General features: G+C 37.3%; 1 protein-coding gene across 3 annotated transcripts in view; it reads right to left on the reverse strand.

The window, feature by feature from the left end:
- ANO5 (anoctamin 5) overlaps positions 1,672-24,231 on the reverse strand; it is a 95,662-nt gene continuing 73,102 nt past the window's right edge. For all 3 annotated transcript variants that reach the window (XM_018043541.1, XM_018043540.1, XM_018043539.1), the window contains 7 exons: positions 23,030-23,199; positions 22,047-22,144; positions 14,685-14,815; positions 12,174-12,379; positions 10,350-10,528; positions 8,663-8,768; positions 1,672-3,871 (listed from right to left, as the gene is read on the reverse strand). In XM_018043541.1, coding sequence (XP_017899030.1) covers positions 3,641-3,871; positions 8,663-8,768; positions 10,350-10,528; positions 12,174-12,379; positions 14,685-14,815; positions 22,047-22,144; positions 23,030-23,199 — 1,121 coding nt within the window. In that variant the 3' untranslated portion in view covers positions 1,672-3,640. The remainder of the gene's footprint in view (positions 3,872-8,662; positions 8,769-10,349; positions 10,529-12,173; positions 12,380-14,684; positions 14,816-22,046; positions 22,145-23,029; positions 23,200-24,231) is intronic.

The raw sequence follows: 24,231 nt of genomic DNA on the forward strand, positions 1-24,231 counted from the left end.
GGCTTTCTTAGGCAAGAATACTGGAGTGGGTTGTCATTTCCTTCTCCAAGGGGATCATCCCAACCGAGGGATTGAACCTGGGTCTCCTGTATTGCAGATTCTTTACTGACTGAGCTACCAGGGAAACATAATAACTATCACTAACTAAAAACAACTATTAGAGAGGTTCTTTCACAACAACAGATTCAACTTCTGAATCAGTAGTACAAATTCCTTACCCACAACTGGAGTAAATCAACAGAGATCCCAGGGCTACACAGGGCACCTGACACTACAAAGTGACTTTGGAATCAAAAGTTTTATTTTGACACATAAGAGCTTTTAACTTGAAATTTCTTTGACTTTTCACTCACCCTCATTAGATGGCTTAGGAAAGACACACAGCTGCACCACGCACCTCCCAACACCTCTCTCCCCACAGAGGTACACAAAGTTTCATAAGGAAAGAGCTCTTCATAAAGAAAGAACTCTAGCTCCTTCTTCCTCTTAGCCTCCTGTTTATCTTCTTTCCTTTTTCTTTTCCTTGATAATTTGCTTGATGGCTTAGTCAAAAGAAAACTGTTAAAGTCAAGGGATCATAATATATAGCAAAAATAAGAGAGCATTCCATTTCTTAAGTCCTCACCCCCTTTTTGATGGATTCCTGTAAAAGTAATGTTTTGAAGTGGATTCTGCTTCTTTTGTGCAAAGGAAAACTGATGAAGGCAAGGATTTGAGATGACATTTGAAGAGTTATTTAAAAAAAAATTTTTTTTTAAATTTTGTACTGTTATTTTGAATAAAATCTCAAATGATTTCTGGAACATTTATTAAAAAAAAATAAAACAGCTATGGGTTTGAGTGAATGATAAAAACATCTGCCACGCTGATAAATATCAACCAGCATTTGGTAGTTAGATGCTCAATTCAGCCCTCTCACAATAACTAATGGGTCCTCTATGGCAAACTGAGAGGAAACCCGAGTTCCTCACCTCAGCTCAAGATGAGGACTGACTACCATTTTGCACCTTAAGTGGAACCCCTAGAGCTCCATGGCAACTCGAGAGGAAAGCCGAGTTTCCCTCCGCAACTGGAGAAGAACCCCGAGTTCCCCGCCTCCACTCTAGATGAGGCCCAATTCCCCTGCAGCGACATGAGCTGAATCCCGAGTTTCCTGTCACAACTCGAGAGGAATCCTGAGTTCCCCATCACAACTCAAGAGGAACCCCTAATTTCCTGCCACATCTTGAGAAGAACCCCGACTTCCCTGCTGCAACTCGAGAGGAATCCTGAGTTTTCCCTTGCAGCTCGAGGAGGACCAACTCCCTGCTGCAACACAAGAGGAACCTTGATGCCTCCCTCACAACTCAAGAGGAGAACCGACTCCCCTATTGCAACTCGAGACAGATAAGACAAATCTATCTGAACCGATTTGGCATCAGATTTTGTTTATTTTTTGGCTTTGGATTTTGTTTATTTTTTAGGAAAGTGACCAATACTTGTATTTCCTTTTAAAATGTGAGAAATTTCTTGGTAGAAAACTGAAAGGTGAGTACAAAACATTTTAAAAGGAAAATATCTACCTCATAGGAACTATTTACTTACCTTAAAAACTACTTACTCCCTTGCTAGTTTCTCTGTACATCCTAGAAACTCAACACTTGAGTTGGTTTCAGATTGCAGTGTTACAGATAACCTTGTGAATTAAATTTGTCTTTATTTATCTTACAACCTAGCTCTGCAAACACTCTTCAGCCATAATAATTAAAGCTTATATACAAGAAGCCAATTTCCATGCTCTTCCTTATTTTTATTAGCACCCAGGAAGGAAGAAATATGAGCTGTACAAAATGTTCAACACTGCAATAACAGAGTTTGATTTGACAGAGATACTGCATCTGTGGCTAATTTCATAGTATCACTAACTGGTTCTCTCAAGCAGGAAAATACATGTCTTCCACAAGTGAAATCATTCTTCAATAATGAGAACATTTAAAATTATGCAAAAATACTCATAAAATCTACCTACTGGATGACCAATTACTGCCCATATTGGGGTAACCATCTCATGGTTTTATAAAATTCATAATCTTCAGTTCTGAATGCTTAATACTGATCATTAGTCAATATTACCTTCCATATACTTAATATTGGAAATTTTATAAAAACTATTAGAATCAAATAATGAAATGCTACTTTGAACAAAATCTTAAATGGTTTCTTGTTTTGTGTGCAATTACAGAACACTATTCTTTTGAAACTGAAGTGTAATTTGAAACTAGAGATTCAAATGTTGTATAATTAAACATCTCTCTATAGTGTTTAAAATACATAGTAAGTATTTTTAAGAGAAAGAAGAACAAGAACTGGAGTACCTGTGCCATAGGCCAAAGCATTAGAGAAGTAATTCAACGAACATACATTTTTTTTCACTTAGCTGTCAAATCCATCACCGCATTCTTACTTGGTTGATCCACATTTGGTGTTAACTCTGTGATTGATGTTAAACTAACAATTTCTCTGAAAGAAGCTCACATCTGAGATGTTACATCATCAAATCAACAGTACAACCACATTTTGTGGGTCAAAGGCACTGAACATTGTACAGCAATGCATCAATAGAAAAAGTTGTAAACCCATTAAAAGACTTGAGACTGCTTTAAACAATGAGATAAAATTTCATAAATGACTTGTACCTAACTTACAGGAATAGTTAATGCTCAGATTTGCTTCATGATGTACAATAGGCACTGTGGAAGAAAAACGGTTTTTAAAAATATTTCAGCAATTTTTTAGACTGAAGTCAGTAAGTTAATCAATATACACTGTCTTGCATTCTTAAACTACTAAGAAGACATAATCACTTCACTGTATCTTTCATTTACTTAAAGATCTGAAACAATCTAACACCTTCTTCATGCTGTTTCCCAGATAAGACAATTCAGTCTTAAAACCACTTCTACCAAAGTGTTATATTTAAAAAACTGAGTTATTAGTCCTTGGCTGAAATCCAAATGTTCAGTCTCTTGAAAAATCAATTTTGTGTTCACCTGGAAGGACTATCTGGAATTTTGATGGAAGTTTACCTTACTCAGGGTGATTTCAGAACAAAGCTCTGCCATGATATCTATCCAGTATTTTTAATATGTAAGTTTTCCTATCTTATCTGATTTTGGTTTTTCATCTGCATAGTCTAAAATGGCAGGAGATATGGCTCAGTAGACCCCTTCACTTCTATTCTTTTTGGGCCAATACTTTCTCTGATAGGGTAGAGATATAACACAACCCAAAAGAAGACCATGAAAATGTGCACCTTCACTGGAAGGTGATGGGAGAGCCTACGTCCAGTGCTTAATTCCAAACTGCAACATCCCATGATTTTCCAATATTCTGATTTCACACATACATTTAACAATCATTTCTAGAATCCCAGAAACAATATCTAGGGAGGGTCCAGCCAGTGAAGCAGACAGGTGTTCTTCCAACCTCCATGAAGCTGTACAAAGGCCTCCATAAAAGTGTACAAAAACTCTGAGTTAAAAAAAAAAAAAGGAAGAAGAAGAAGAAAAGGGTAAAAGACACATGGCTTCTGGCTTCTGGCTCCAAATCCAGATAAACTGTGAAGCCAGATAGGCAACCAACTACTTGCTCATTGTGTTAATTAGGTTGTTGATTCAGCCAGATTAGCTTTGTTTTCCTGGATAGCTAAATGCTTGGTAAAATCAGCAGAAGAAGCAGAATTCAACTTCAAGTTCTCTTTTAGTTTGTTAAGTTCAAAGTCATGGAGAATCTTGATGGTCATTAACTTTTCTCGCTTGACTCTTTCCAGAACGTCTTTTGGAACATCAGGGATCATCCAGGCCAAGAAAAATTTAATTAAAAACACAACATGCTAGAGGAAACATAAAAGAAAATCAGAGACACTGTTTAGCTATCAAATGTTCAGCAAAATGTCCTTACAAATCATTTCATTCATTCAATAAACTGTGCTTGACACAGTAGATAGAAGGGAAAGCAAGAAGATTTAGTCTTTGGTCTTAGAACTTTCCTATAAATCCAACATTAAGCAAATAAATAAATATATACTGCTACTGCTGCTGCTGCTGCTAAGTCGCTTCAGTCGTGTCCGACTCTGTGTGACCCCATAGACGGCAGCCCACCAGGCTCCACCGCCCCTGGGATTCTCCAGGCAAGAACACTGGAGTGGGTTGCCATTTCCTTCTCCGATGCATGAAAGTGAAAAGTGAAAGTGAAGTCGCTCAGTTGTGCCTGACTCTTAGCGACCCCATGGACCGCAGCCCACCAGGCTCCTCCATGCATGGGACTTTCCAGGCAAGAGTACTGGAATGGGTTGCCACTGCCTTCTCTGAAATATATACTAAAATATGTAGTTACAGAGATTCCAGTTGAACTTGGTTATTGAATATAATCTTCATCTATGCTTCCTCCTGAAAACCTAATCAAATATTTGTAAAAGAAATTAATAAATTGTGTTGTTCACAAAGAAACAAAAAAAAAAAAAAAGGAGGAAACAGTGAAAACAGAGTGGAGAGTGAAGAAAGCTGGCACTTAAATTTGCAATTGATGATACCGTGATGGTAGAAACCAAGACAAAAGCCAATTTTGTCTTGAATCATCAAAAAAGTTCAGGAAAGATGGTGCTAAGGACTGTGAATTCATAGTGTGGGTGGAGTTAAAAATAAGAGGATTATTTAAAAATCTGTATAAGGGGCAGATGAATTTTCAGAACCTCTCTCTCATCCACATTTGGGTATTACTTCTCTCCAACCCCCGCCTGGCAGCAACTGAATGCTTTATTTTCTGCAGAAATTAAAACAGAAAGCTGTGCACTCAGAGGCAGCAGAGATGGCAGAAGATGAAGATGTGGCATCATACTGAAAATAGGACAACTCAGTGAAGTTCATCATTCTAAATCACGAGATCTCTAATTCCTCCTTCCCTTCTTGGCTCTCAACACAGCCACGAAATAACTCAACAAGCAGGAGGTTGAATGATTTTTTTTTCCTCTAGAAAATATACCTAATCAGAGAAATTAGAATTATAGATATCAAAATTTTGTAGGTCTCAAATGAAAAGGCCCCCTTTTCAGCCTATAGTGAAACCAACCCCAAATGATCTTCCTCTTGTATGCACACAAAGCTCATGATCGGGTATCATTGTTTCACTCTTAAATATGAGCAGATTGCCAAGAACAACCAAATACATAAGGAAGACTCTAACATGGAAGAGTAGGATGGAAATGGATGAATAGGATCTGTTGTCCATTTAGGATATCTAAGAGGATATAGAGAGAATCATGGGAATGAGAGAACAGTAGCATAACAAGACAAGGACACAAACTGGACTATTTATAAGAGAGAAAATAAATGATAATTAGAATTTCAAAACAGTTGTTAACATCTGAATAAGAAAAGTCTCAGAAACATAGGACAGAGAAAAGAAGGAAATTATCAAAGAAATAATACAAGCAAATTGTCTCAACTTAAAGGATAATAACATTTGCAGATCCAAGGAGTTTAGTGAGTGTCCAAAACAATGAATATGACAATATCACATGATTTTCTGGTGAAGTTTCATGAAAGAAGGTCTAGTGAGAGAATCCTCAAAGTTTACTGATATATAAACAGATCATAAACAAAGACTGGAAAATTAGAATGGTATTGTATCTTTATAGCAACACTGGAAGCTGATGGAAAATAGAGCAATGTCTTAAAATTTCAGGAATATTTAAATAAAGTTGATTCAAAATTTTTAGGGAAAATGACTTCTACTCTTGAATACTATACCAATTAACCATCTATGAGAATAAGAAATTTTAATATTCAAGTTCTCAAAAATTGCCCATTTTCCTCAGAAAATTAATAAAAGATGTGCTTCATCTAAATAAACTAGTAATCTGAGAATGGCAAAACACAGATTGAAGAAAATACTGTATTTAATACAAGAGAAGTTAAACTCCCAGAATGATGGTGAGTCAGAACCTGTAATGAAAATCATAAATAAACAAAAACAAAAATTCAAAAGGATTCATTTTGTAATTTACCAGGCTGAAAGGTGATCTAAAACACTGATGGAAAATGTGGGAATGAAAGTGACAGATTCGCAGAGAACTGAGAGGGGTAGAGATTTAAATTATATACATAACCTCAATAAAAATAAAATTAAACAAAAACTGACTGGAATTTGCGTTTTCTTGCCTTAGACTTATCTAGCCTATTATTGGCCTTTACTAATGCTCAAAATCCTTCAAGCTAGGCTTCAGCTGTATGTGAACTGAGAACACCTGGAGCCAAAGAGCCTGGAGTGTGAAATCAAGCAGGACTTAGGAAGCATCACTATGAACAAAGCTAGAGAAGGTGATGGAATTCTAGCTGAGCTATTTCAAACCCTAAAAGATGATGCTGTTAAAGTGCTGCACTCAATATGCCAGCAAATTTGGAAAACTCAGCAGTGGCCACAAGACTGGAAAAGGTCAGTTTTCACTCCAATTCCAAAGAAGGGCAATGCCAAAGACTGATCAAACTACCACACAACTGCACTCATTTTACACATTAGTAAGGTAATACACAAAATCCTTAAGGCTAGGCTTCAACAGGATGTTAACCAAGAACTTCCAGATGTTCAAGCTGCATTTAGAAAAGGCAGGGGAACCAAGATCAAATTGCCAACATCCATATGCAAGAGAATTCCAGAAACACATCTACTTCTGTTTCATTGACTATGTTAAAGCCTTTGACTGTGTGGATCACAATGAACTGTGAACAATTCTTAAAGAGATGGGAATAGCAGACCACCTTACCTGCCTCTTGAGAAACCTGTATGCAGGTCAAATAGCAACCGTTAGGACCAGACATGGGACAATGGACTGGTTCAAAATTGGAAAAGGAATATATAAAGGCTGTATATATATTGTCACCCTGCTTATTTAATTTCTATGCAGGGTATATCATGGAAAATGCTAGGCTGGATGACTCACAAGCTGGAATCAAGAGCCAGGGGGTATATCAAAAACCTTAGATATGCAGATGACACCACCCTAATGACAGAAAGCAAGGAGGAACTAAAGAACCTCTTGATTAAGGTGCAAGAGGAGAGTGAAAAAGCTGGCTTAAAACTCAACATTCAAAATACACTAAGATAATGGCATCCAGTCCTATTACTTCATGGCAAATAGATGGGGGGGTGGGGGTGGGGAACAGTGGAAACAGTGACAGACTGGGCTTCAAAAACTGAGGATGTTGATTCCAGCCAGGAAATTAAAAGACACTTGCTCCTTGGAAGAAAAGTTGTGACAAACCTAGACAGCATATTAAAAAGAAGAGATATCACTTTGCCAACAAAAGTCCCATTAGTCAAAGCTATGATACTTCTAGTAGTCATGTACTGATATGAGAGTTGAACCATTAAGAAGGCTGAGCATCGTAGAATGATGCCTTCGAATTGTGGTGTTGGGAGAAGACCCTTCAGAGTCCATTGGAGTGCAAGGATATCAAACCAGTCAATCCTAAAGGAAATCACTCCTGAATATTAACTGGAAGGACTGATACTGAAACTGAAGCTCCAATACTTTCACTACCTAATGTGAAGAGCTGACTCATTTGAAAAGAACCTAATGCTGGGAGAGACTGAATGCAGGAGAAGAAGGGGCAACAGAGGATGAAATGGTTGCCTGGCATCACCAACATGATAGACATGTGTTTGAGCAAACTCCAGAAGATAGTGAAAGACAGAGAAGCCTGTTGTGCTATCATCCATGGGGATGGCAAAGAGTCCCAAAGAGTCAGCCGCAACTTAGCAACGGAACACCACCAACAACAATCAAGTGAATAAGTGCCTTATATTTCTTAGTTGTTTAGTCGCTAAGTCGTGTCCGACTCTTTTGTGACTGCATGGGCTGCACCCTGCCAGACTCTTCACTCCACGGTTGCCACTACTTCTACTCGATGGGTTGTTACTTACTTCTCCCGAGGATCTTCCTCGGGAGAGGATCGACGCAGGATCGAACCTGCCTCTTCTACATTTGCAGGTAGGTTCTTTACCACTGAGCCACCATGGTAGCCCTACGTTTATCTATCTCTCCCTTATAGGTCTTCATGTCTCATGATTTGTGGCCCTCAGTTTAAACCTTGGTCAAACACCCTCTCTGTATTGGTTCTCTTGTCTTATATCCATAATTATACTAGCTATTCTACAAGGAAGGAAGTGTAATATAGTGGGAAGAGTGGAGGTTTGGCAGTGAGACATCTGGCATTGAAACTCAGCTTTAATATTAGCTGCTTGTCTTTAAACCAACTACTTAATTTTGCTGACTGTCAGATTTATTTGTCAAGGCTGAATAATAAGGCTGAACGTAGAAAGTTATTATTATAGCTTCTGAAACTGGTACATAATAGATGTTCAGTAAAATTGGTGGGTCCTCTGACCTCAGGGGAAGAGGTCTTAATTTTTCTTTTTTGTGACCTTGGTATCTTCAACAATAGCCAGGAATAACAGGCAATTGCTGTACTTAAACTATTCCTAACTTACTTTTTATGACATCAAATACTTCCTTCAAAACACTCTAGTAAGATAATGCTAATTTTCTGCTCAACAGATACTCTTAGAAATATGTGCCTGAAGGGTGAGAAGAGACTTACTGGCCTGAAAGTTAAGAAGGGCTTACCTCCATGATTATGATGAAGGTCATCTTGGCAGCAAGGACGTGCCAGTACTGAATATTATGAGCATACTTGTCCTCACTGTCAGGAGGATTTCTGTAATCTCTGTATCTGAAAAAATGGAAGTCAATGCAAAAAATAAGCTACAACTTCAAACAAAGAGACCTAGCATAAATTCATATTGTTTCTTGTAAGAGACCCTTTTAGTTGACTACAAAAGTCAAGTCAAAGGAAAATAACTGCTATTACCAAACATTTATCTATCTTTCCTCTACAGATAACAATCATAGCCATATGCTACTAATGTATAGTACAGATGGAGCAGGAGGCACAAGTGAAACTTCTCTCTTGCCACGAAGACACGTTTCTCAGGGGTTAGCTAAATCTGCTTTTTCCATCCCATTCCCTTTCTTCCTATTCCTTAACAACCGAGTTCTACCATCACTCCACTGACACCAGCTGAAGAACAGAACTTGACACTGTGGACCATTCTCATTTTCTTGAAACTCTGTTTTCTTTTGGTTTACATGCCGTTGCATTGTTTTCGTGTTACTTATTATCTGTCAGGGGTTTCCCTGGTGTTCAATTTCTGAGTTCATTTTTTTTTCCTATAATGTGTCTAGATATTAATGTTCTTCAGAGATTCAGTCCAGCTAGGAAGTGATGGCATCAAGAAATCTGACACTTGTTATGATTCTTCTCTAAATAAATACAGAATAGGACTTCCCTAGCGGACCAGTGGTGGGACTCTGCCTCGTCAATGGGAACACAGATTCAAATCTTGGTGTGGGAGGATACCACGTGCCCCATGGAGGCTAAGCCTGTGTGCCAGAACTAGTGAGCTAGCGTGCCTAGAGTCCATGCTCTGCAACAAGAGAAGCCACTGCAATGAGAAGCCCATCATAACTAGAGACCAAGCCCCACTTGCTGCAACTGGAGAAAGCCCGCGGGCAGCCAAAAATAAATTAAAAATATGGAATATAAAAATGTTTTTGTCTACCTGTGTTGCAGGTAGACAATAACCGATATTGCTGTTTTTATTGGAATCCCAAATGAAGCAGTTGGGTTAAGGTTTAAGTTTAAAAGCTTTGATGTACCATATATACGTGTGTGTGTATGTGTGTATACATACATATATATATACATATATACACACACATACATACGTATAAATGATCTTTAAATCCTAAAGTAAAAAGATCCACACAGTTCATGAGACACAGAGTGTGAACAGAGCAGGTTTACAAATCCAATTTCACACTCCCTGCATCGAAGAAACCTTTCAAATGGGATGGCTAATGAACCAGCTATATTGTTCTTTCTCTCTTCCTCTCTCTCTGTTTGAGGACACATAGTTAAATTCAAGTAGGTTGAATGCACATATACTATGACCATGCTGTGTGATCTATAGACATTAAAGCCTGAATCAAGGGGAAATTTGTTACAGAAAATTTTTCCAATAAATTTAGAAAATAAGAAACAATTCAAAAGTGACATTATCTTTACCGATAGTATTCTCTTACTTTTGAGTATTCTACTTTTTTCAAATCAGAACCATACAATGTGTGAATTTTAGAACAGATGTACTTTATCCAAGATTTTTACTGCCCCAAGTAAATTTCTGTTAAGACATGAAGACAACAGAGAACTTAAGAAATACATTTAAAAAGCAAAATGAAAACAAGAGAAAACCTGCAAGTGTTGTAGTCTCGTTTTTCCGAAGGTACAGTGTGGTTTGGAAAATCGGCTATGAGGAATACTGACAGGCTGTTATTGATATACCCTTTCATAGGCCAAGTTTCATTTACTGAGTAGGCATAGTAGTAAACTAAACGGGGAACCATGTCCGATGTAAATGCAACAATAACAGCCTAAAGGACAAAGCAAGAGGAAAATCATGAGCTAATAATGCAGTTTTATGAAAGTCTGATTTGTATATTGTTCAGATCTTTGTGCCTTAAGGATGGAAAATTACTAGTAGGCTATTACTAATCATGTTAACACATGAGTCTTTGACCTAAAACGTAAAATAGTTCATTTATGCTGTACGATCAGTGTTACAAGATTTCACAGCTAGAAAGAGTTACATTGAAAATTTAACCTCACTATTTGTTTCCAAAATCACCATACCTGTATGTCTCTTTCCATCTTGCCTTGCTATTTCTTACATTTCTTACTGTTTCATAATACAGTTCTACTCTCTTTAACCAAATTTTACTTGCCTGGATCAATTTCATAAGATAGGACCAACTGTGTGTGTGTGTGTCAGGGGGTGTATGGGGAATGAGGATGGAGAAACAGCAGACCATGTACTGGTAAATTTCCCATAGTGCAGTGCAATTAATTTCAGTATTTGACTCTGCAGGAATGCTAGTCTCCCATCTTTTCCTAAGCTCTGGAATAGTGTAAATGTCATGTTTCCTTTGGGTAAAATGAGTCAATTTAAAATCATTTTGCTCTGCCATCTACATTTTTAATGTAAAATATTTTAAAATTTTTTTAATATTGCTCCTATAGCTACTGATACATTTCATCTTTTATATCACTTACTGAGCACATTTTGGCCGTTTCCTTTTCTAAAAAAGTGACAAGTTCAAACAGATTTTAAAATGCACTAGAATAAATATATATATAGCATTTTTATAATTTTCTCACCTGTACATTGTAATTCTCTTTTGAGATTGTCAGAATTTTGTTTATCTTTTCAATGAACCAACTCTTGGTTTATTTAGCAATTATATTACCTTTTATTTGTTTTCTAATGTGATTATTTCTGCATATACCTTTATTCTTTCTTACTGCTTTCTATTGATTAGTTTTAAATCTTTTCTTAATTTTATATAACAGGCTCAGTTCATACTTTCCTTCTTTTCAATAATAAAAGCACTTATTGGTATATACTTTTTATAAACATGGTTTTAGCTGATTCATATGAGTTTTCATTTTAATTAAGTTCTCCTTGTAATTTCAATTTTATTTCTTCTTTGCGCAATAAGCTTTCTTGGAAGCATGAATATTAAGTGGCTAAATTTTTTTTGGCTATCTTATTATCAAATTCATTTTTTATACCATTATTGTACGTGAATATGCATTATAAAATTTCAGCTTTTGGGAATTCAGTTTTATTACCATTTTTAATAAGTGCTCCATAAAAATAACAGGTAGATGTTATATATTCTATTTGTACTGCATAACTTTATGTATAATCAAGCTTTAATTGTATTACTTACATTCTTTATACCACTACTTATTTTCTGTCTACTCTGTCACGTGGCATGGGTATCATGGTATTTTAATAAGCACGTTTTTACAATTTTCCTTGTATTTCTGGGAGTTTGCATGTCACAGATTTGTCTGTGTTGTTTAGCACATAACAGTTTAGGGATGTTTTGTCTTTAGAAAGGTCACCATGATGAAATCAATGTAAATACTGAGTTAAACATTATTCACAATCTCCCTATCCCCAAGAAAAAAAAAATCATCAGGTACAGTTTCCACTGAAATAGGTCTACTTACGTTAGTTGCAACAGAAAGGACAGCCATTCCGTAAAGAATGTCTTGCCAAACACCTATGCTATGAGCCTTAGCAGCTACAGGTCTCCTGTACTGAGTTGTAAGCTTCCAGGCATCCACTCGAATCTCTATTATGTTATTCAAGAGCGCAAGAAGAGGGGCCAAAGGAAAAGAGGCCACAAATAATGTAACAAATCCAAACTGGATAACTGCGGGGATAAAAGAGAAATTCACAAACTCATCATTGTGGAGGGAAAAAGGGGGAACAGTCGGCCTAACTTCTGTCACTTCCTTCATTTTGAAGGGATCTACACCAGCAAAACACTCCAGGCCTCCTTCCATCTGCCTTCTTCCCCTTTCTTAGAAGAAGCACAGTGACTTATTGCTTGCTAGAACAGGACGGAGAAATTAGTCATGCAAAGCTCAGTTCTATCCCTGCTCTTTCTTTTAAGATCTGCTTGTCTGAAGAAAGCCTCTATTATTATTAGATAAGATAGTCTTCTTATTCATAAAACACAGTCTTTTATTATTATGGCCTATGTTTAGGTCTGCTATGGCAACCCACTCCAGTACTCTTGCCTGGAGAATCCCATGGACGGAGGTGCCTGGTTGGCTGCCGTCTGTGGGGTTGGACAGTCAGACATGATTGATGCAACTTGGCAGCAGCAGCCACAGTCTAGTATTTATATTGATATTGGCACATTTGTGGGGTAATCAAGCTTTCTATTTTGCTAACCTATGTACTTTTTAAGATCAGAAATAATTACTGACTCATTTGTATGATCTGAGTATATGAAAGTATTCAACTATAAGCCTTATGAATGAATGCATTATTTAAGATTTGAAAATGCTAACAGAGGAGAAGGTAGTATAAACAAGATATTTGAGAATAAATCAGAAAATGAACCACATAAACACCAGAAATATATATATATAAGTTGCATGTGGGCAAAGGAAATACAGATATCCTAGAATGAGGTATTTTTTAAGGTCCCAATCCTCTATACCAACTTGACATCTTTCTAACTATGTTTTACTCTCTTTCCTCACTAAGGCTTAACACCTATATAAGCTGGCTTATTTCTCTATGTTTCTTCCTTTGTTTCCATCAGTGCTTGGGGTAAAAGAATCCACGTAGCTGGCAGACTGTACTTCCCACAGGAGAGAACCAAAAAACAATGAGACAAAGATGGCTTTCCATTGGAGGAAAAAAGAAAAAGGAATCTTCCACTAGTCCTCTATTTTTAAATAGATCTTGAGTGTTTTTGGATTTCAGCATTTCTCATAATACTTTCTGATTAGCATCAGTCTTTTCATCTACTAATCCAAGAGAACAAACTGCCTCCTTCCTAACTTTTCTACTGAACCAAGAAACAGAAAATGAAGGTGAAGTATTATACAGAAACAGCTTGAATTTCTAGGTTCAAATCTCAGATCTTTACTTATAATCTCTGTGGTCCACGGCAAATAACTTCTCCAAGATTCAGTATTCTTTCAAATAAAATGCAGTGAATAATGACTGTTGTGTAGAATGTTTTAAGATTAGAGATACAGTATGTAAAACAATCAGAATAAATTAATTGTTAGTTGTGTCTCGACAATCTTGTTATGAAACACTGATTTCATCTTTTATTTTCAGTTATAACCTCTGACACATTTATGCAAAAATTCACTTGAAACATAAACAATTATTTAAAAATTAGAGCCTTATGACTCCACAAATCAAGGACTGCCTAGTTTTATAACTGTAGACATCTTCCTATTTGCCCAAATATACCTATTTTAATTCAGGTATCATATGTACATATTTCAGTGGCGAATCGGTAACAAATTCAGGTCATCTCATTTATTCTACCATGACTTTTATGGGCCACGAAAATAAGGTGGGAAAACTGTCCTCTTTAATTTCACCAAAACAGCAGAGAAGGTCATTTGAGAGGAAACATGCTGAGTAGATTCCACAATCAGTCCTGGGTTTCTCTCTCTTAAAATTTCACCCCAACCTCTCTTCAATCCTTAGAATATTTTATGCATTTCTTATGTCCAGTTTGGGTTTCCCTTGCATATCTACTTTTAGCTTCATTCTTTTCAGCCTGAAAAAAGCATATACACTAAATGTATGTCAGACTCTAGTAATGTTTTTCATTGTATTCCCTCTATGAACAATCACCAAGGCAAAAAAAAAAAAAAAGCAGAAAGCTATTTAAACTCTTTTGAGACAAGTATTAAAAAGTGATCCTTACTTTATTTTGTTCAACAATATTAACATTAAATTGATAGGAAAAATATCTCTGAGATTGCTGTTTTGAAACTAAATTTCATCCTGCGTTGTATTTGGGAAAAATAGAAACACTGAGCCAATTTTTTTCCATATTTAGCCACCAATCTTTTCATTCACTATCCAATGATTTATTGAACACCTACTATGTACAAGGTAGGAAGAAATATTAAGAGATGAAAAACACTTATTTTACTCAGCTTCTTTCATGTTTCAAGGCAGAGGTTGAAAATTACCTGTTTCCAAATACTCATAGAATAACTCAAGAGAACCAAAAGTTTCAAGGTCATGATCCTGCTCCCATCGACTGTATAGCTTTTCAGAGTTGGTTCGGGCTTTTCGGCGTCTCCACCAATTCAGAACCAAGCTGTTGGAAGTGATAAAAGTAAACATGAAATAGGAATTAAGAGAAAGGGGTCAGAGAGTCAGAGTATTATATCTAAAAAATAGAAGTGAGGGAGGGCAAGTAAGTTTAGATCACAGAACAAGTAGAGAGAGACATGACTGCAACTAAAGCCCAAGTCAAAATCTAGTGTTCTGTTCACATCTACTTGCTAAGGGCAAAAGATCTTTATTTGGATGATTAAGAAAGTAAGACAACCCTGCCTCTGCAGGGTAATGTATTTACTCAGAGAGAGTTCTTTAAAGAGCACATGGAGGACAGGTCACCACAGGACTGTTTTTATATATTTAATTCACTAACCTTAACAATGTTGTGATACTAAGGCCACTTGGGAGAATGAGAAATGGGTTACAATAGAAAATGTATGACAAGGGAATACAGAAGTTTATCTAACACATGACAATAAATATAATAATCCTAAACAAGATATTACCTAACTCAATTCTATATATAAATATATACAGAATATATATATTATATATATAATTTAATACATCATGATATATTAGATTACTTAAGAAAAGACTTTTTCAAAATTAAAAACTCAATCCACATAAGAGATCATATTAACACATTTAAGGAGAAAATTATAAAATCATGGTGACTAATGCAGAAAAATGCATTTGATGTATTTTGACTACCTATTAAAACCTATTTATGATAGAAAAGAAGGACAAGAAGAAAATTGCCTCAGTCTGACCAAAAGCATCTACCAAAATCCTGGGCTAAACATAATTCTTAATAGGGAAAAATTAGCAGAATTCCCTTAGAATTAAGATCAAAATAAGAGTGTATATGCTCACATTCAAGACTTTATTGGAGATCCTAGCCAAACAATAAAATGAAAAAGTCAAAAGAACTGGAAATGAAAGGGAAATCTATGATTACAAACAGTAATGTGAATGGACTGCTTGCCTAGAAAACTCAAATGAAGATAGACAAAAATTATTACAAATAATAAGAGTTTATCAATATATTGCATTCCTAGAAGGCAATGGCACCCCACTCCAGTACTCTTGCCTGGAAAATCCCATGGACGGAGGAGCCTGGTGGGCTGCAGTCCATGGGGTCGCCAAGAGTCGGACACGACTGAGAGACTTCCCTTTCATTTTTCACTTTCATGCATTGGAGAAGGAAATGGCAACCCACTCCAGTGTTCTTGCTTGGAGAATCCCAGGGGTGGGGGAGCCTGGTGGGCTGCCATCTATGGGGTCACAGAGTCGGACACGACTGAAGTGACTTAGCAATAGGAATTAGCAATACGTCCACAAAACATAGTAGAAAATATAATTTTTAAAAGGTACCATTTACAATTGAAAGTATCTAGAAATGGATTTGACCAGAGATTTATAAGACCAGTATGCCGAAGTTTAAATATTTAAAGTCATTAATGTTAAAAATAAATGTTTGTGAATAAAAAGACCCAGCATAATAAAATGTCAGGTGTTTTTACTGAAACAACTGAAATGTAATTCCAATCAAAAAACCAAAATACTTTCCATGTGAGTTCTGCCAAGATGTTTCTAAAATTTACACAGAAAGATGAAAGACAAAGGATAGTGAAGATGTTTCCATAGATAAAAAATAAGTAACTGGCTCCACCATATATGAAGAGTTAATTATAAAGCTGTCTTAACTAAGGGAGTGTAGTACTGGTGTGCCTGGTGCTAAGTCACTCATTGGTGTCTGACTCTTTGCAACCCCATGGACTATAGCCCACCAGGCTCCTCTGTCTATGGGATTCTCCAGGCAAGAATACTGGAGTGGGTTGCCATGCCCTCCTCCAGTGGATTTTCCCAACCGAGGGACTGAACCTGTGTCTCCTGTGGCTCCTGCACTGCAGGTGGATTCTTTACCACTGGGCCACGAAGGAAGCCCTGCGGTACTGGTATAGGGATAGACAAATTATGGAACAGAATGGAGGCTGATTATAACCTTGCATTTGCTGTTTGGCATAAACAGTGTTGCAGATCATAGAGAGTGGGGAAAAGGGACTTTCAATAAATGGCAACATGAAATTATGTGTATAAGAAATGAAATTGGGCCTTTATAGCAAACATGAAAATCCCTTCCATAGTATATTAAGAATTTAAAAGAGAAAGGCAATAGTAATGTTACAATATTAAAAATATTTAAATATAAGTACATGAGAATTGGTTTTTGATATTGAGGTACGAAAGGATGTATTGAACAAGACTTTAAAAATGCTAAATCTCAAAAATATACAAGCAACTCCTGCAGCTCAATTCCAGAAAAATAAATGACCCAATCAAAAAATGGGCCAAAGAACTAAATAGACATTTCTCCAAAGAAGACATACAGATGGCTAACAAACACATGAAAAGATGCTCAACATCACTCATTCTCAGAGAAATGCAAATCAAAACCACAATGAGGTACCATTTCATGCCAGTCAGAATGGCTGCGATCCAAAAGCCTACAAGCAATAAATGCTGGAGAGGGTGTGGAGAAAAGGGAACCCTCTTACACTGTTGGTGGGAATGCAAACTAGTACAGCCACCATGGAGAACAGTGTGGAGATTCCTTAAAAAACTGGAAATAGAACTGCCTTATGACCCAGCAATTCCACTGCTGGCATACACACCGAGAAAATCAGAATTGAAAGAGACACGTGTACCCCAGTGTTCATTGCAGCACTGTTTATAATAGCCAGGACATGGAAGCAACCTAGATGTCCATCAGCAGATGAATGGATAAGAAAGCTGTGGTACATATACACAATGGGGTATTACTCAGCCATTAAAAAGAATACATCTGAATCAGTTCTAATGAGGTGGATGAAACTGGAGCCTATTATACAGAGTGAAGTAAGCCAGAAAGAAAAACACCAATCCAGTATACTAATGCATATATATGGAATTTAGAAAGATGGTAACGATAACCCTGAATTCTATAATCATGTCCCTGCTTTTTCCAAAAAAGAAAAATGGTTATATCATCTATGATCCTTTTGAGTTAATTTTTGAATGAAGAGTCAGAGTACATGGAGTTCTGTTATTTTGCATATGGATGCCGTTGTTCTAGCACTAGCTATTGAAAAAAAGTTTTCTTTAATGAATTGTTTCTGAACCTCTGTCGAAAGTAAAATAACTATATTTGTGTGGGTTTATTTCTTCAGTCTCTGTTCCATTTGGTTTATATGTCTATCCCTTCACCAGTCCTGAGTTGATTAATATGGTTTTATAAAGTGAAAGTGAAGTCGCTCAGTCGTGTCCGACTCTTTGCGACCCCATGGACTGTAGCCTGCCAGGCTCCTCCTTCCATGGGATTCTCCAGGTAAGAGTACTCGAGTGGGTTGCCATTCCCTTCTCCAGGAATATGGTTTTATAGTTAAGTCTTAAAACCATGGACAGTGAAGCCTGGGGTGCTACAGTCCATGGGGTCGCAAAGAGTTGGACACGACTGAGAGATATTGAGTAGTGTTCATTTCTCCAACTTTATTCTTTATCAGATTTGCTCTGACCATTCTAGTTCATTTGCCTTCAATATAAATTTGAGCATACGCTTCTCTATATCTACTAAAATCCTGCTGATATTTTGATTGGAGTAACAGATCTATTTATTAATTAGGAGGATAACTGGCATCTTTACTAAGCTGAATCTTCCAATCCATCAACACAATAATCCTCTCCACTCACACAGATGTAATTTTTGTCGACAGGATTTGTGGTTTTACAGCATACAAATTTTGCACATTTTTAAGATTTGTATCAAAGGGCTTAATTTTTTTCTGAACTATCGATCGCTGTGCTGACACTGTTTCTTCCATTCCTCACTTCATTTCCTCTTTCAGTAGTCCTTCCAGTGAGGATCTATGAATGTAAACTCTTTTTTTTTCTCATGTCTAAAAATGTCTTTATTTCACCTGTACTTTATGTAATAATTAAAATGCTTCTAGAAATCTAAGGTGAACTTATTTTTCACTAAGAATCTTGAGAATACTTTTGCATATAATGTTATTAGTAAGAAATCTGTTGAATATAGGTGGCATTCCTTTTTCTTCTGAAAGATTTTAAGATGCTTTTATCTCTGATGTTCTATGTATTGACCACAACATATCCAATTATGAATTTAAATTATCTTGCTTCCTACTTTGGATTCGTTTTCATTTCTGGAACTTATGCTTTTATACATTTCAGAAAATTTTCAGCAATTACCTATTCAAAGAATTTTTTCCTCCACTATTCATTAATTTCCCCCCCTGAAACTACTAGCATATTAATGTGGAAGCCACTTTATATAGCCCCCCGCCACTTTAATTTTTTTAACCTCATTGTCTCTCTGTTCCACTGTACAATATGGGAATTTCTCAGTACTGTTTTCCAATTCACTAATTTACTCTTCAGTTGTGTCCAGTCTGTAATGGATCCCATCTATTGTACTCTTTAAGTATGATTTTTCACTTATATATATTAATAATTGATTCTTTTTGATATTCACTTGTTCTTATTTATATCTATATTTAAGTATTTCCTGATCCCTTTTATTGACAATATCACCTCCTTCTATATTTTTAGACTTTGTCAGAATCTTCCACCTGGAGTAAGTTCACTTACTAAGAACTGATTTTGTTAGTGACCTTTGTAGCATTAAATCTCATTTAACTCTTCAAATTTTGGTTTGTAGGCTTAAATTTACTTGTTTCTCTTTTCTTCTACTGCCCTGTCTGTCTCCTTTCCTCTCTGTGAATATTAATTTTCCTCTTGTTTGGTTTAGGGGTTTAACTCCATTCTGCCCTCCTGGTTCTCAATCTAGAGCTAGGATTTAAAATAACAACTTGGCATTTGTTTGGCATTATTTCTCTGTGGCAATATTAGGGATGCGGTTTATCAAATACTGTTTGAAAGGATAACATCTATGTCCTTCCTTTGTTGGCACATGAAATAGCACCCCAGGAGTACTGTGAAACTGTTGGGGTGGGTGAGAGCAGAGTGGGAGGGTGCTTTCAATCATCTTTCATGAGTAAGAATAGACCCAGTCCCTGGATGTAAGTGCTGTTGAACTGACTAGTCCCCTGTCTTAAATGTTCCACTTTTAGTCTGGTTCATCCTATTGGTGTTAATACCCCAAAAGTGTCATTTCCTAACTCGGAGCCCGGCAATATTACAGGCTTATAATTCTGTCTCTTTTTATCCATGGGAATTTTCATCTTATAACTGTCATTTTGGTTTGCTTTCTTTCTTCTTTTTTTTTTTTGTAAACAATGCATTCATTATTGCTATGCTTTGGGGACAGAGAGTAATCCCTTCATGTGCCAGCATTTAATTCATAACTGATTTTCACGCCTAGATGTATAACTGAGCAGGACCCTGTGGAGCCTTCCTGGGACAGACTCCTCCCCATATCATCTGCTTTAGCTTCTCTTTGAAGGAATTAGATAATATTATCTGAGGCACATTTCCTGAGTTGTTTTACAGATATGAAAACCTCCACCAAATGGAAGATGTTAACTACTTGATGACTATAAGCATATACCCCCAGGATTCCTGGAGCCTTAGGATTTATAATGTTTACCCCTGTGACATCGCCCTGTTACCTCACCATCAACCAATCCGAGAACTATGCACAAGTTGATCACATATCCTATGACCACCGCCGAGGTCACCCAGACTTTGAAAATGCTTTCCTGAAACCCATCAAGGAGTCCAAGCTTTTTCAGCACTAGCTGTCCCAGACTATTTTATGGCACATTACAATAAACCTCAGATATGCAGATGACACCATTCTTATGGCAGAAAATGAAGAAGCACTAAAGAGCCTCTTGATGAAAGTGAAAGAGGTGAAAAAGTCGGCTTAAAGCTCAACATTCAGAAAACGAAGTTCATGGCATCTGGTCCCATCACTTCATGGGAAATAGATGGGGAAACAGTGGAGACAGTGGCTGACTTTATTTTTCTGGGCTCCAAAATCACTGCAGATGGTGACTGCAGCCATGAAATTAAAAGACACTTACTTCTTGGAAGGAACGTTTTGACCAACCTAGACAGCATATTAATAAGCAGAGACATTACTTTGTCAACAAAGGTCCATCTTGTCAAGGCTATGGTTTTTCCAGTGGCCACAATAAAGAAAGCTGAGCACTGAAGAATTGATGCTTTTGAACTGTGGTGTTGGAGAAGACTCTTGAGAGTCCCTTGGACTGTAAGGAGATCCAACCAGTCCATCCTAAAGGAGATCAGTCCTGGGTGTTCATTGGAAGGACTGATGTTGAAGCTGAAACTCCAATACTTTGGCCACCTCATGTGAAGAGCTGACTCATTGGAAAAGACTCTGATGCGGGAGGGATTGGGGGCAGGAGGAGAAGGGGAAGACAGAGGATGAGACGGTTGGATGGCATCACCGACTCAATGGACATGGGTTTGAGGGGACTCCGGGAGTTGGTAATGGACAGGGAGGCCTGGTGTGCTGCGGTTCGTGGGGTCGCAAAGAGTTGGACATGACTGAGCGACTGAACTGAACTGAACAATAAACACTACACTTTCCTTTACCACAATCCAGTGTCGGAAGATTGACTTTACTGTGGGTAGGCAAGTGGACCCAAGTTTGGTTCAGTAACAGATGTGTCCATGACACACAGATATCTTCAAAGAGTTTGACTTCTAGTAATTTTGAGAAATTAAATGCAACTATAGAATAATTTACAGGGCATATACCATTTAGATTTCCCAGTGAAATATTCACAGTAGACAGGGGTAATTATCTTTCCCTAAACTTCACTCAAGCAAACAGAGATGCATATTTAAAAGTCTGTATTACCTTTATATATATTTGACTGTTGATTAAAAGTGGAATAGCATTGAACATGTATATTACCCCATGTAAAATAGATGACCAATGCAAATTCAATGCATGAAGCAGGGCACTCAAATCCAATGCTCCGGGACAATCCAGAGGGATGGGGTGGGGAGGGAGGTGGGAGGGGATTTCAGGATGGGGGAAACATGTGCACCCGTGGCTGATTCATGTTGATGTATGGCAAAAACCACCACAATATTATAATTATCCTCCAATTAAAATACACAAAGTTTTTTTAAAGTGAATATTTTTTTTGTTGTTACTGTTGACTTAGACGTTAGCTAACAAAGGCACCATGATAATCAAAGAATTCCACCTTCTTTCAGAGGAAATCTCTCATGGTTACTTAAATCAAGCAAAACCTGTAAGTCATACATACGGATAAATGGCCTCTTTAATGTTCCCGAAGATCTGTTTCCCAGTCATTATGATGGTCAACTGGGTTGTCAGTTCTACTAGACAGCCTGCAGGATCACACTAGCAGGAAGAAAAAGGAGAAAAATTAAGTGAATGATGAAAGATGGACTTCTGCAACAAAAGAAATCTCAAACCAGAAGGTGAGAATCTGAAGATTTGCATTGGAACAGATATTAAATGATACAAAGGGATATTTAGCTCCAAGTTTCAAGCATGATCACAGTGGTGGTGGTGGTAATTTAGTCGCTAAGTCGTGTCCAGCTCTTGAGACCCCATGCACTGTGCCTGCCAGGCTCCTCTGTCCATGGGGATTCTCCAGGCAAGAATACTCAAGTGGTTTGCCATTTCCTTCTCCAGGGGTCTTCCTCACCCAGGAATCAAACCCAGGTCTCCTGCATTGCAGGCAGATTCTTTACCAACAGAGCTACTAAGGGAAGCTAGTAGATTCAGCTGTGAAATATGTTAATAAAAAAAACACAAAACACTTTTCTGGGCCTTATTCTTAGAAAATTCTGAATCTTTCTATCTGTGTTAGGGCTGGAAGTTGTTATTTTCTTCATGTGATCTGGTTGCAAGCCAGATTTGGAAATGACTGAGCTGGTCTAATTCTACACCCATGTGGGGAGCCCTTTCTGCTGTACCTCTAGGAAGTTATCATTCATCCTTTGCTGGAAGCCTTCAGGAATATAGCACTTACTTATTCCAGTTCATAGCTCATATTTTATATCAAACAATAGGTACAATATAACTTTCTTTCCCCAAATAAACTGGAGAGTCTATCAGACAGCAGGATTCTAAGACCAATATGCTCCATGGACAGAGTCAGTATCTTAGACTTTTCTTGAAACTTGATAAAATTTGAGTAACTATGGGGCACACCAAAAGGTACTGGATTAACAATGAGTTGCTGAAGCCATAAACATCACTCCTCTAGAGAACTCTTACCTCTTCACTTCTCCACACACCAAACAAATACGTGTATTTTCCGGGATATCCCACAAACTTTCCTTTAAAGAAAGCTACGTAGAAGCAGGATGAATAGTAATTTACAAACTGAAACAGGAACATTTTCAAGGTAAGACTGCTCTCATACTCCTGGTGAGTCCGAGGAATTTCTGAGAAAAAACAAACAACAGCAACAAGGTTTAATATCACACCTTCCTGTTTCTTCATAAAGTGTTTTACTCCCTGGGACAGGTGGATAGCTAGTTATATTACTCAGAGTCTATTGAAATGCTCCCCACTCAGTTCATAACTGACCAATACTAACTAGCTATGGATGTGTACTAAGCTTTCTAGGACCAGCATTGCATTAATCTCATCACCAGAGAAGCCTGGGAAGCCATCATTAGTATGTGTAGAGGGGTGAAATACTTGCCTAGGGCCACACAGTCAGAATACGGAATTCAAACCCTTATCAAACTGAAGCGCCTCCTGCTCATCTCCATGATTCCCAGGATATCTCTGTGTGTGTGTGTGTGTGTGTGTGTGTGTGTGTGTGTGTGTCAGTTGCGCAGTCATGTCCAACTCTGCAATCCCATGGACGGTAGCCCACCAGGCTCCTTTGTCCAAGGGATTCTCCAGGCAAGAGTACTGGAGCAGGTTGCCATTTCATCTCCATATCACTACATGATATCCTGTAAATATTTCAGATCTCTCTTGTCTGTTTCCAACCCAGTTTAAACAAGGTAAATCATATAAAGGGCAGAGGGTGATTTCCACATTGATTTGTGCTTCCCTCTCATGAATTAAATGGGTTTATCAATTTTTAAAATAATGTCATGTAAACAGTGGCAGCAATAGTACATATTTCCCCTGTCCTTCATTGGAAGCGGATGATCATGATCTATTGCTTAATGAACTCCAAAGATAAGAAAAAGTTAAGAGTCTCTTCACACCACAGGAGAACGGCATGAGCCATGAAAGAGTAAGGGACCATGTTTTTCTGAGATGATATCTTCCAAGGGTATGAGCTGATCCAGCCAAAACCATGACATGTTCAGCAACATGGAAATGGTAACACATATTCTGAAGACACAGATAACTCCTCAACTTTACTAAAATTTAGTTGCATTCCTACAAAATCTCTAATGTGAGTACAGGTGATTTTGCTCAGTGATGAAAGCTAAGGTATTTTTAGGTGCTTG

This window comes from Capra hircus, chromosome 29 (genome assembly GCF_001704415.2).
Source record: "Capra hircus breed San Clemente chromosome 29, ASM170441v1, whole genome shotgun sequence".
NCBI classification, from domain to species: Eukaryota; Metazoa; Chordata; class Mammalia; order Artiodactyla; family Bovidae; genus Capra; species Capra hircus.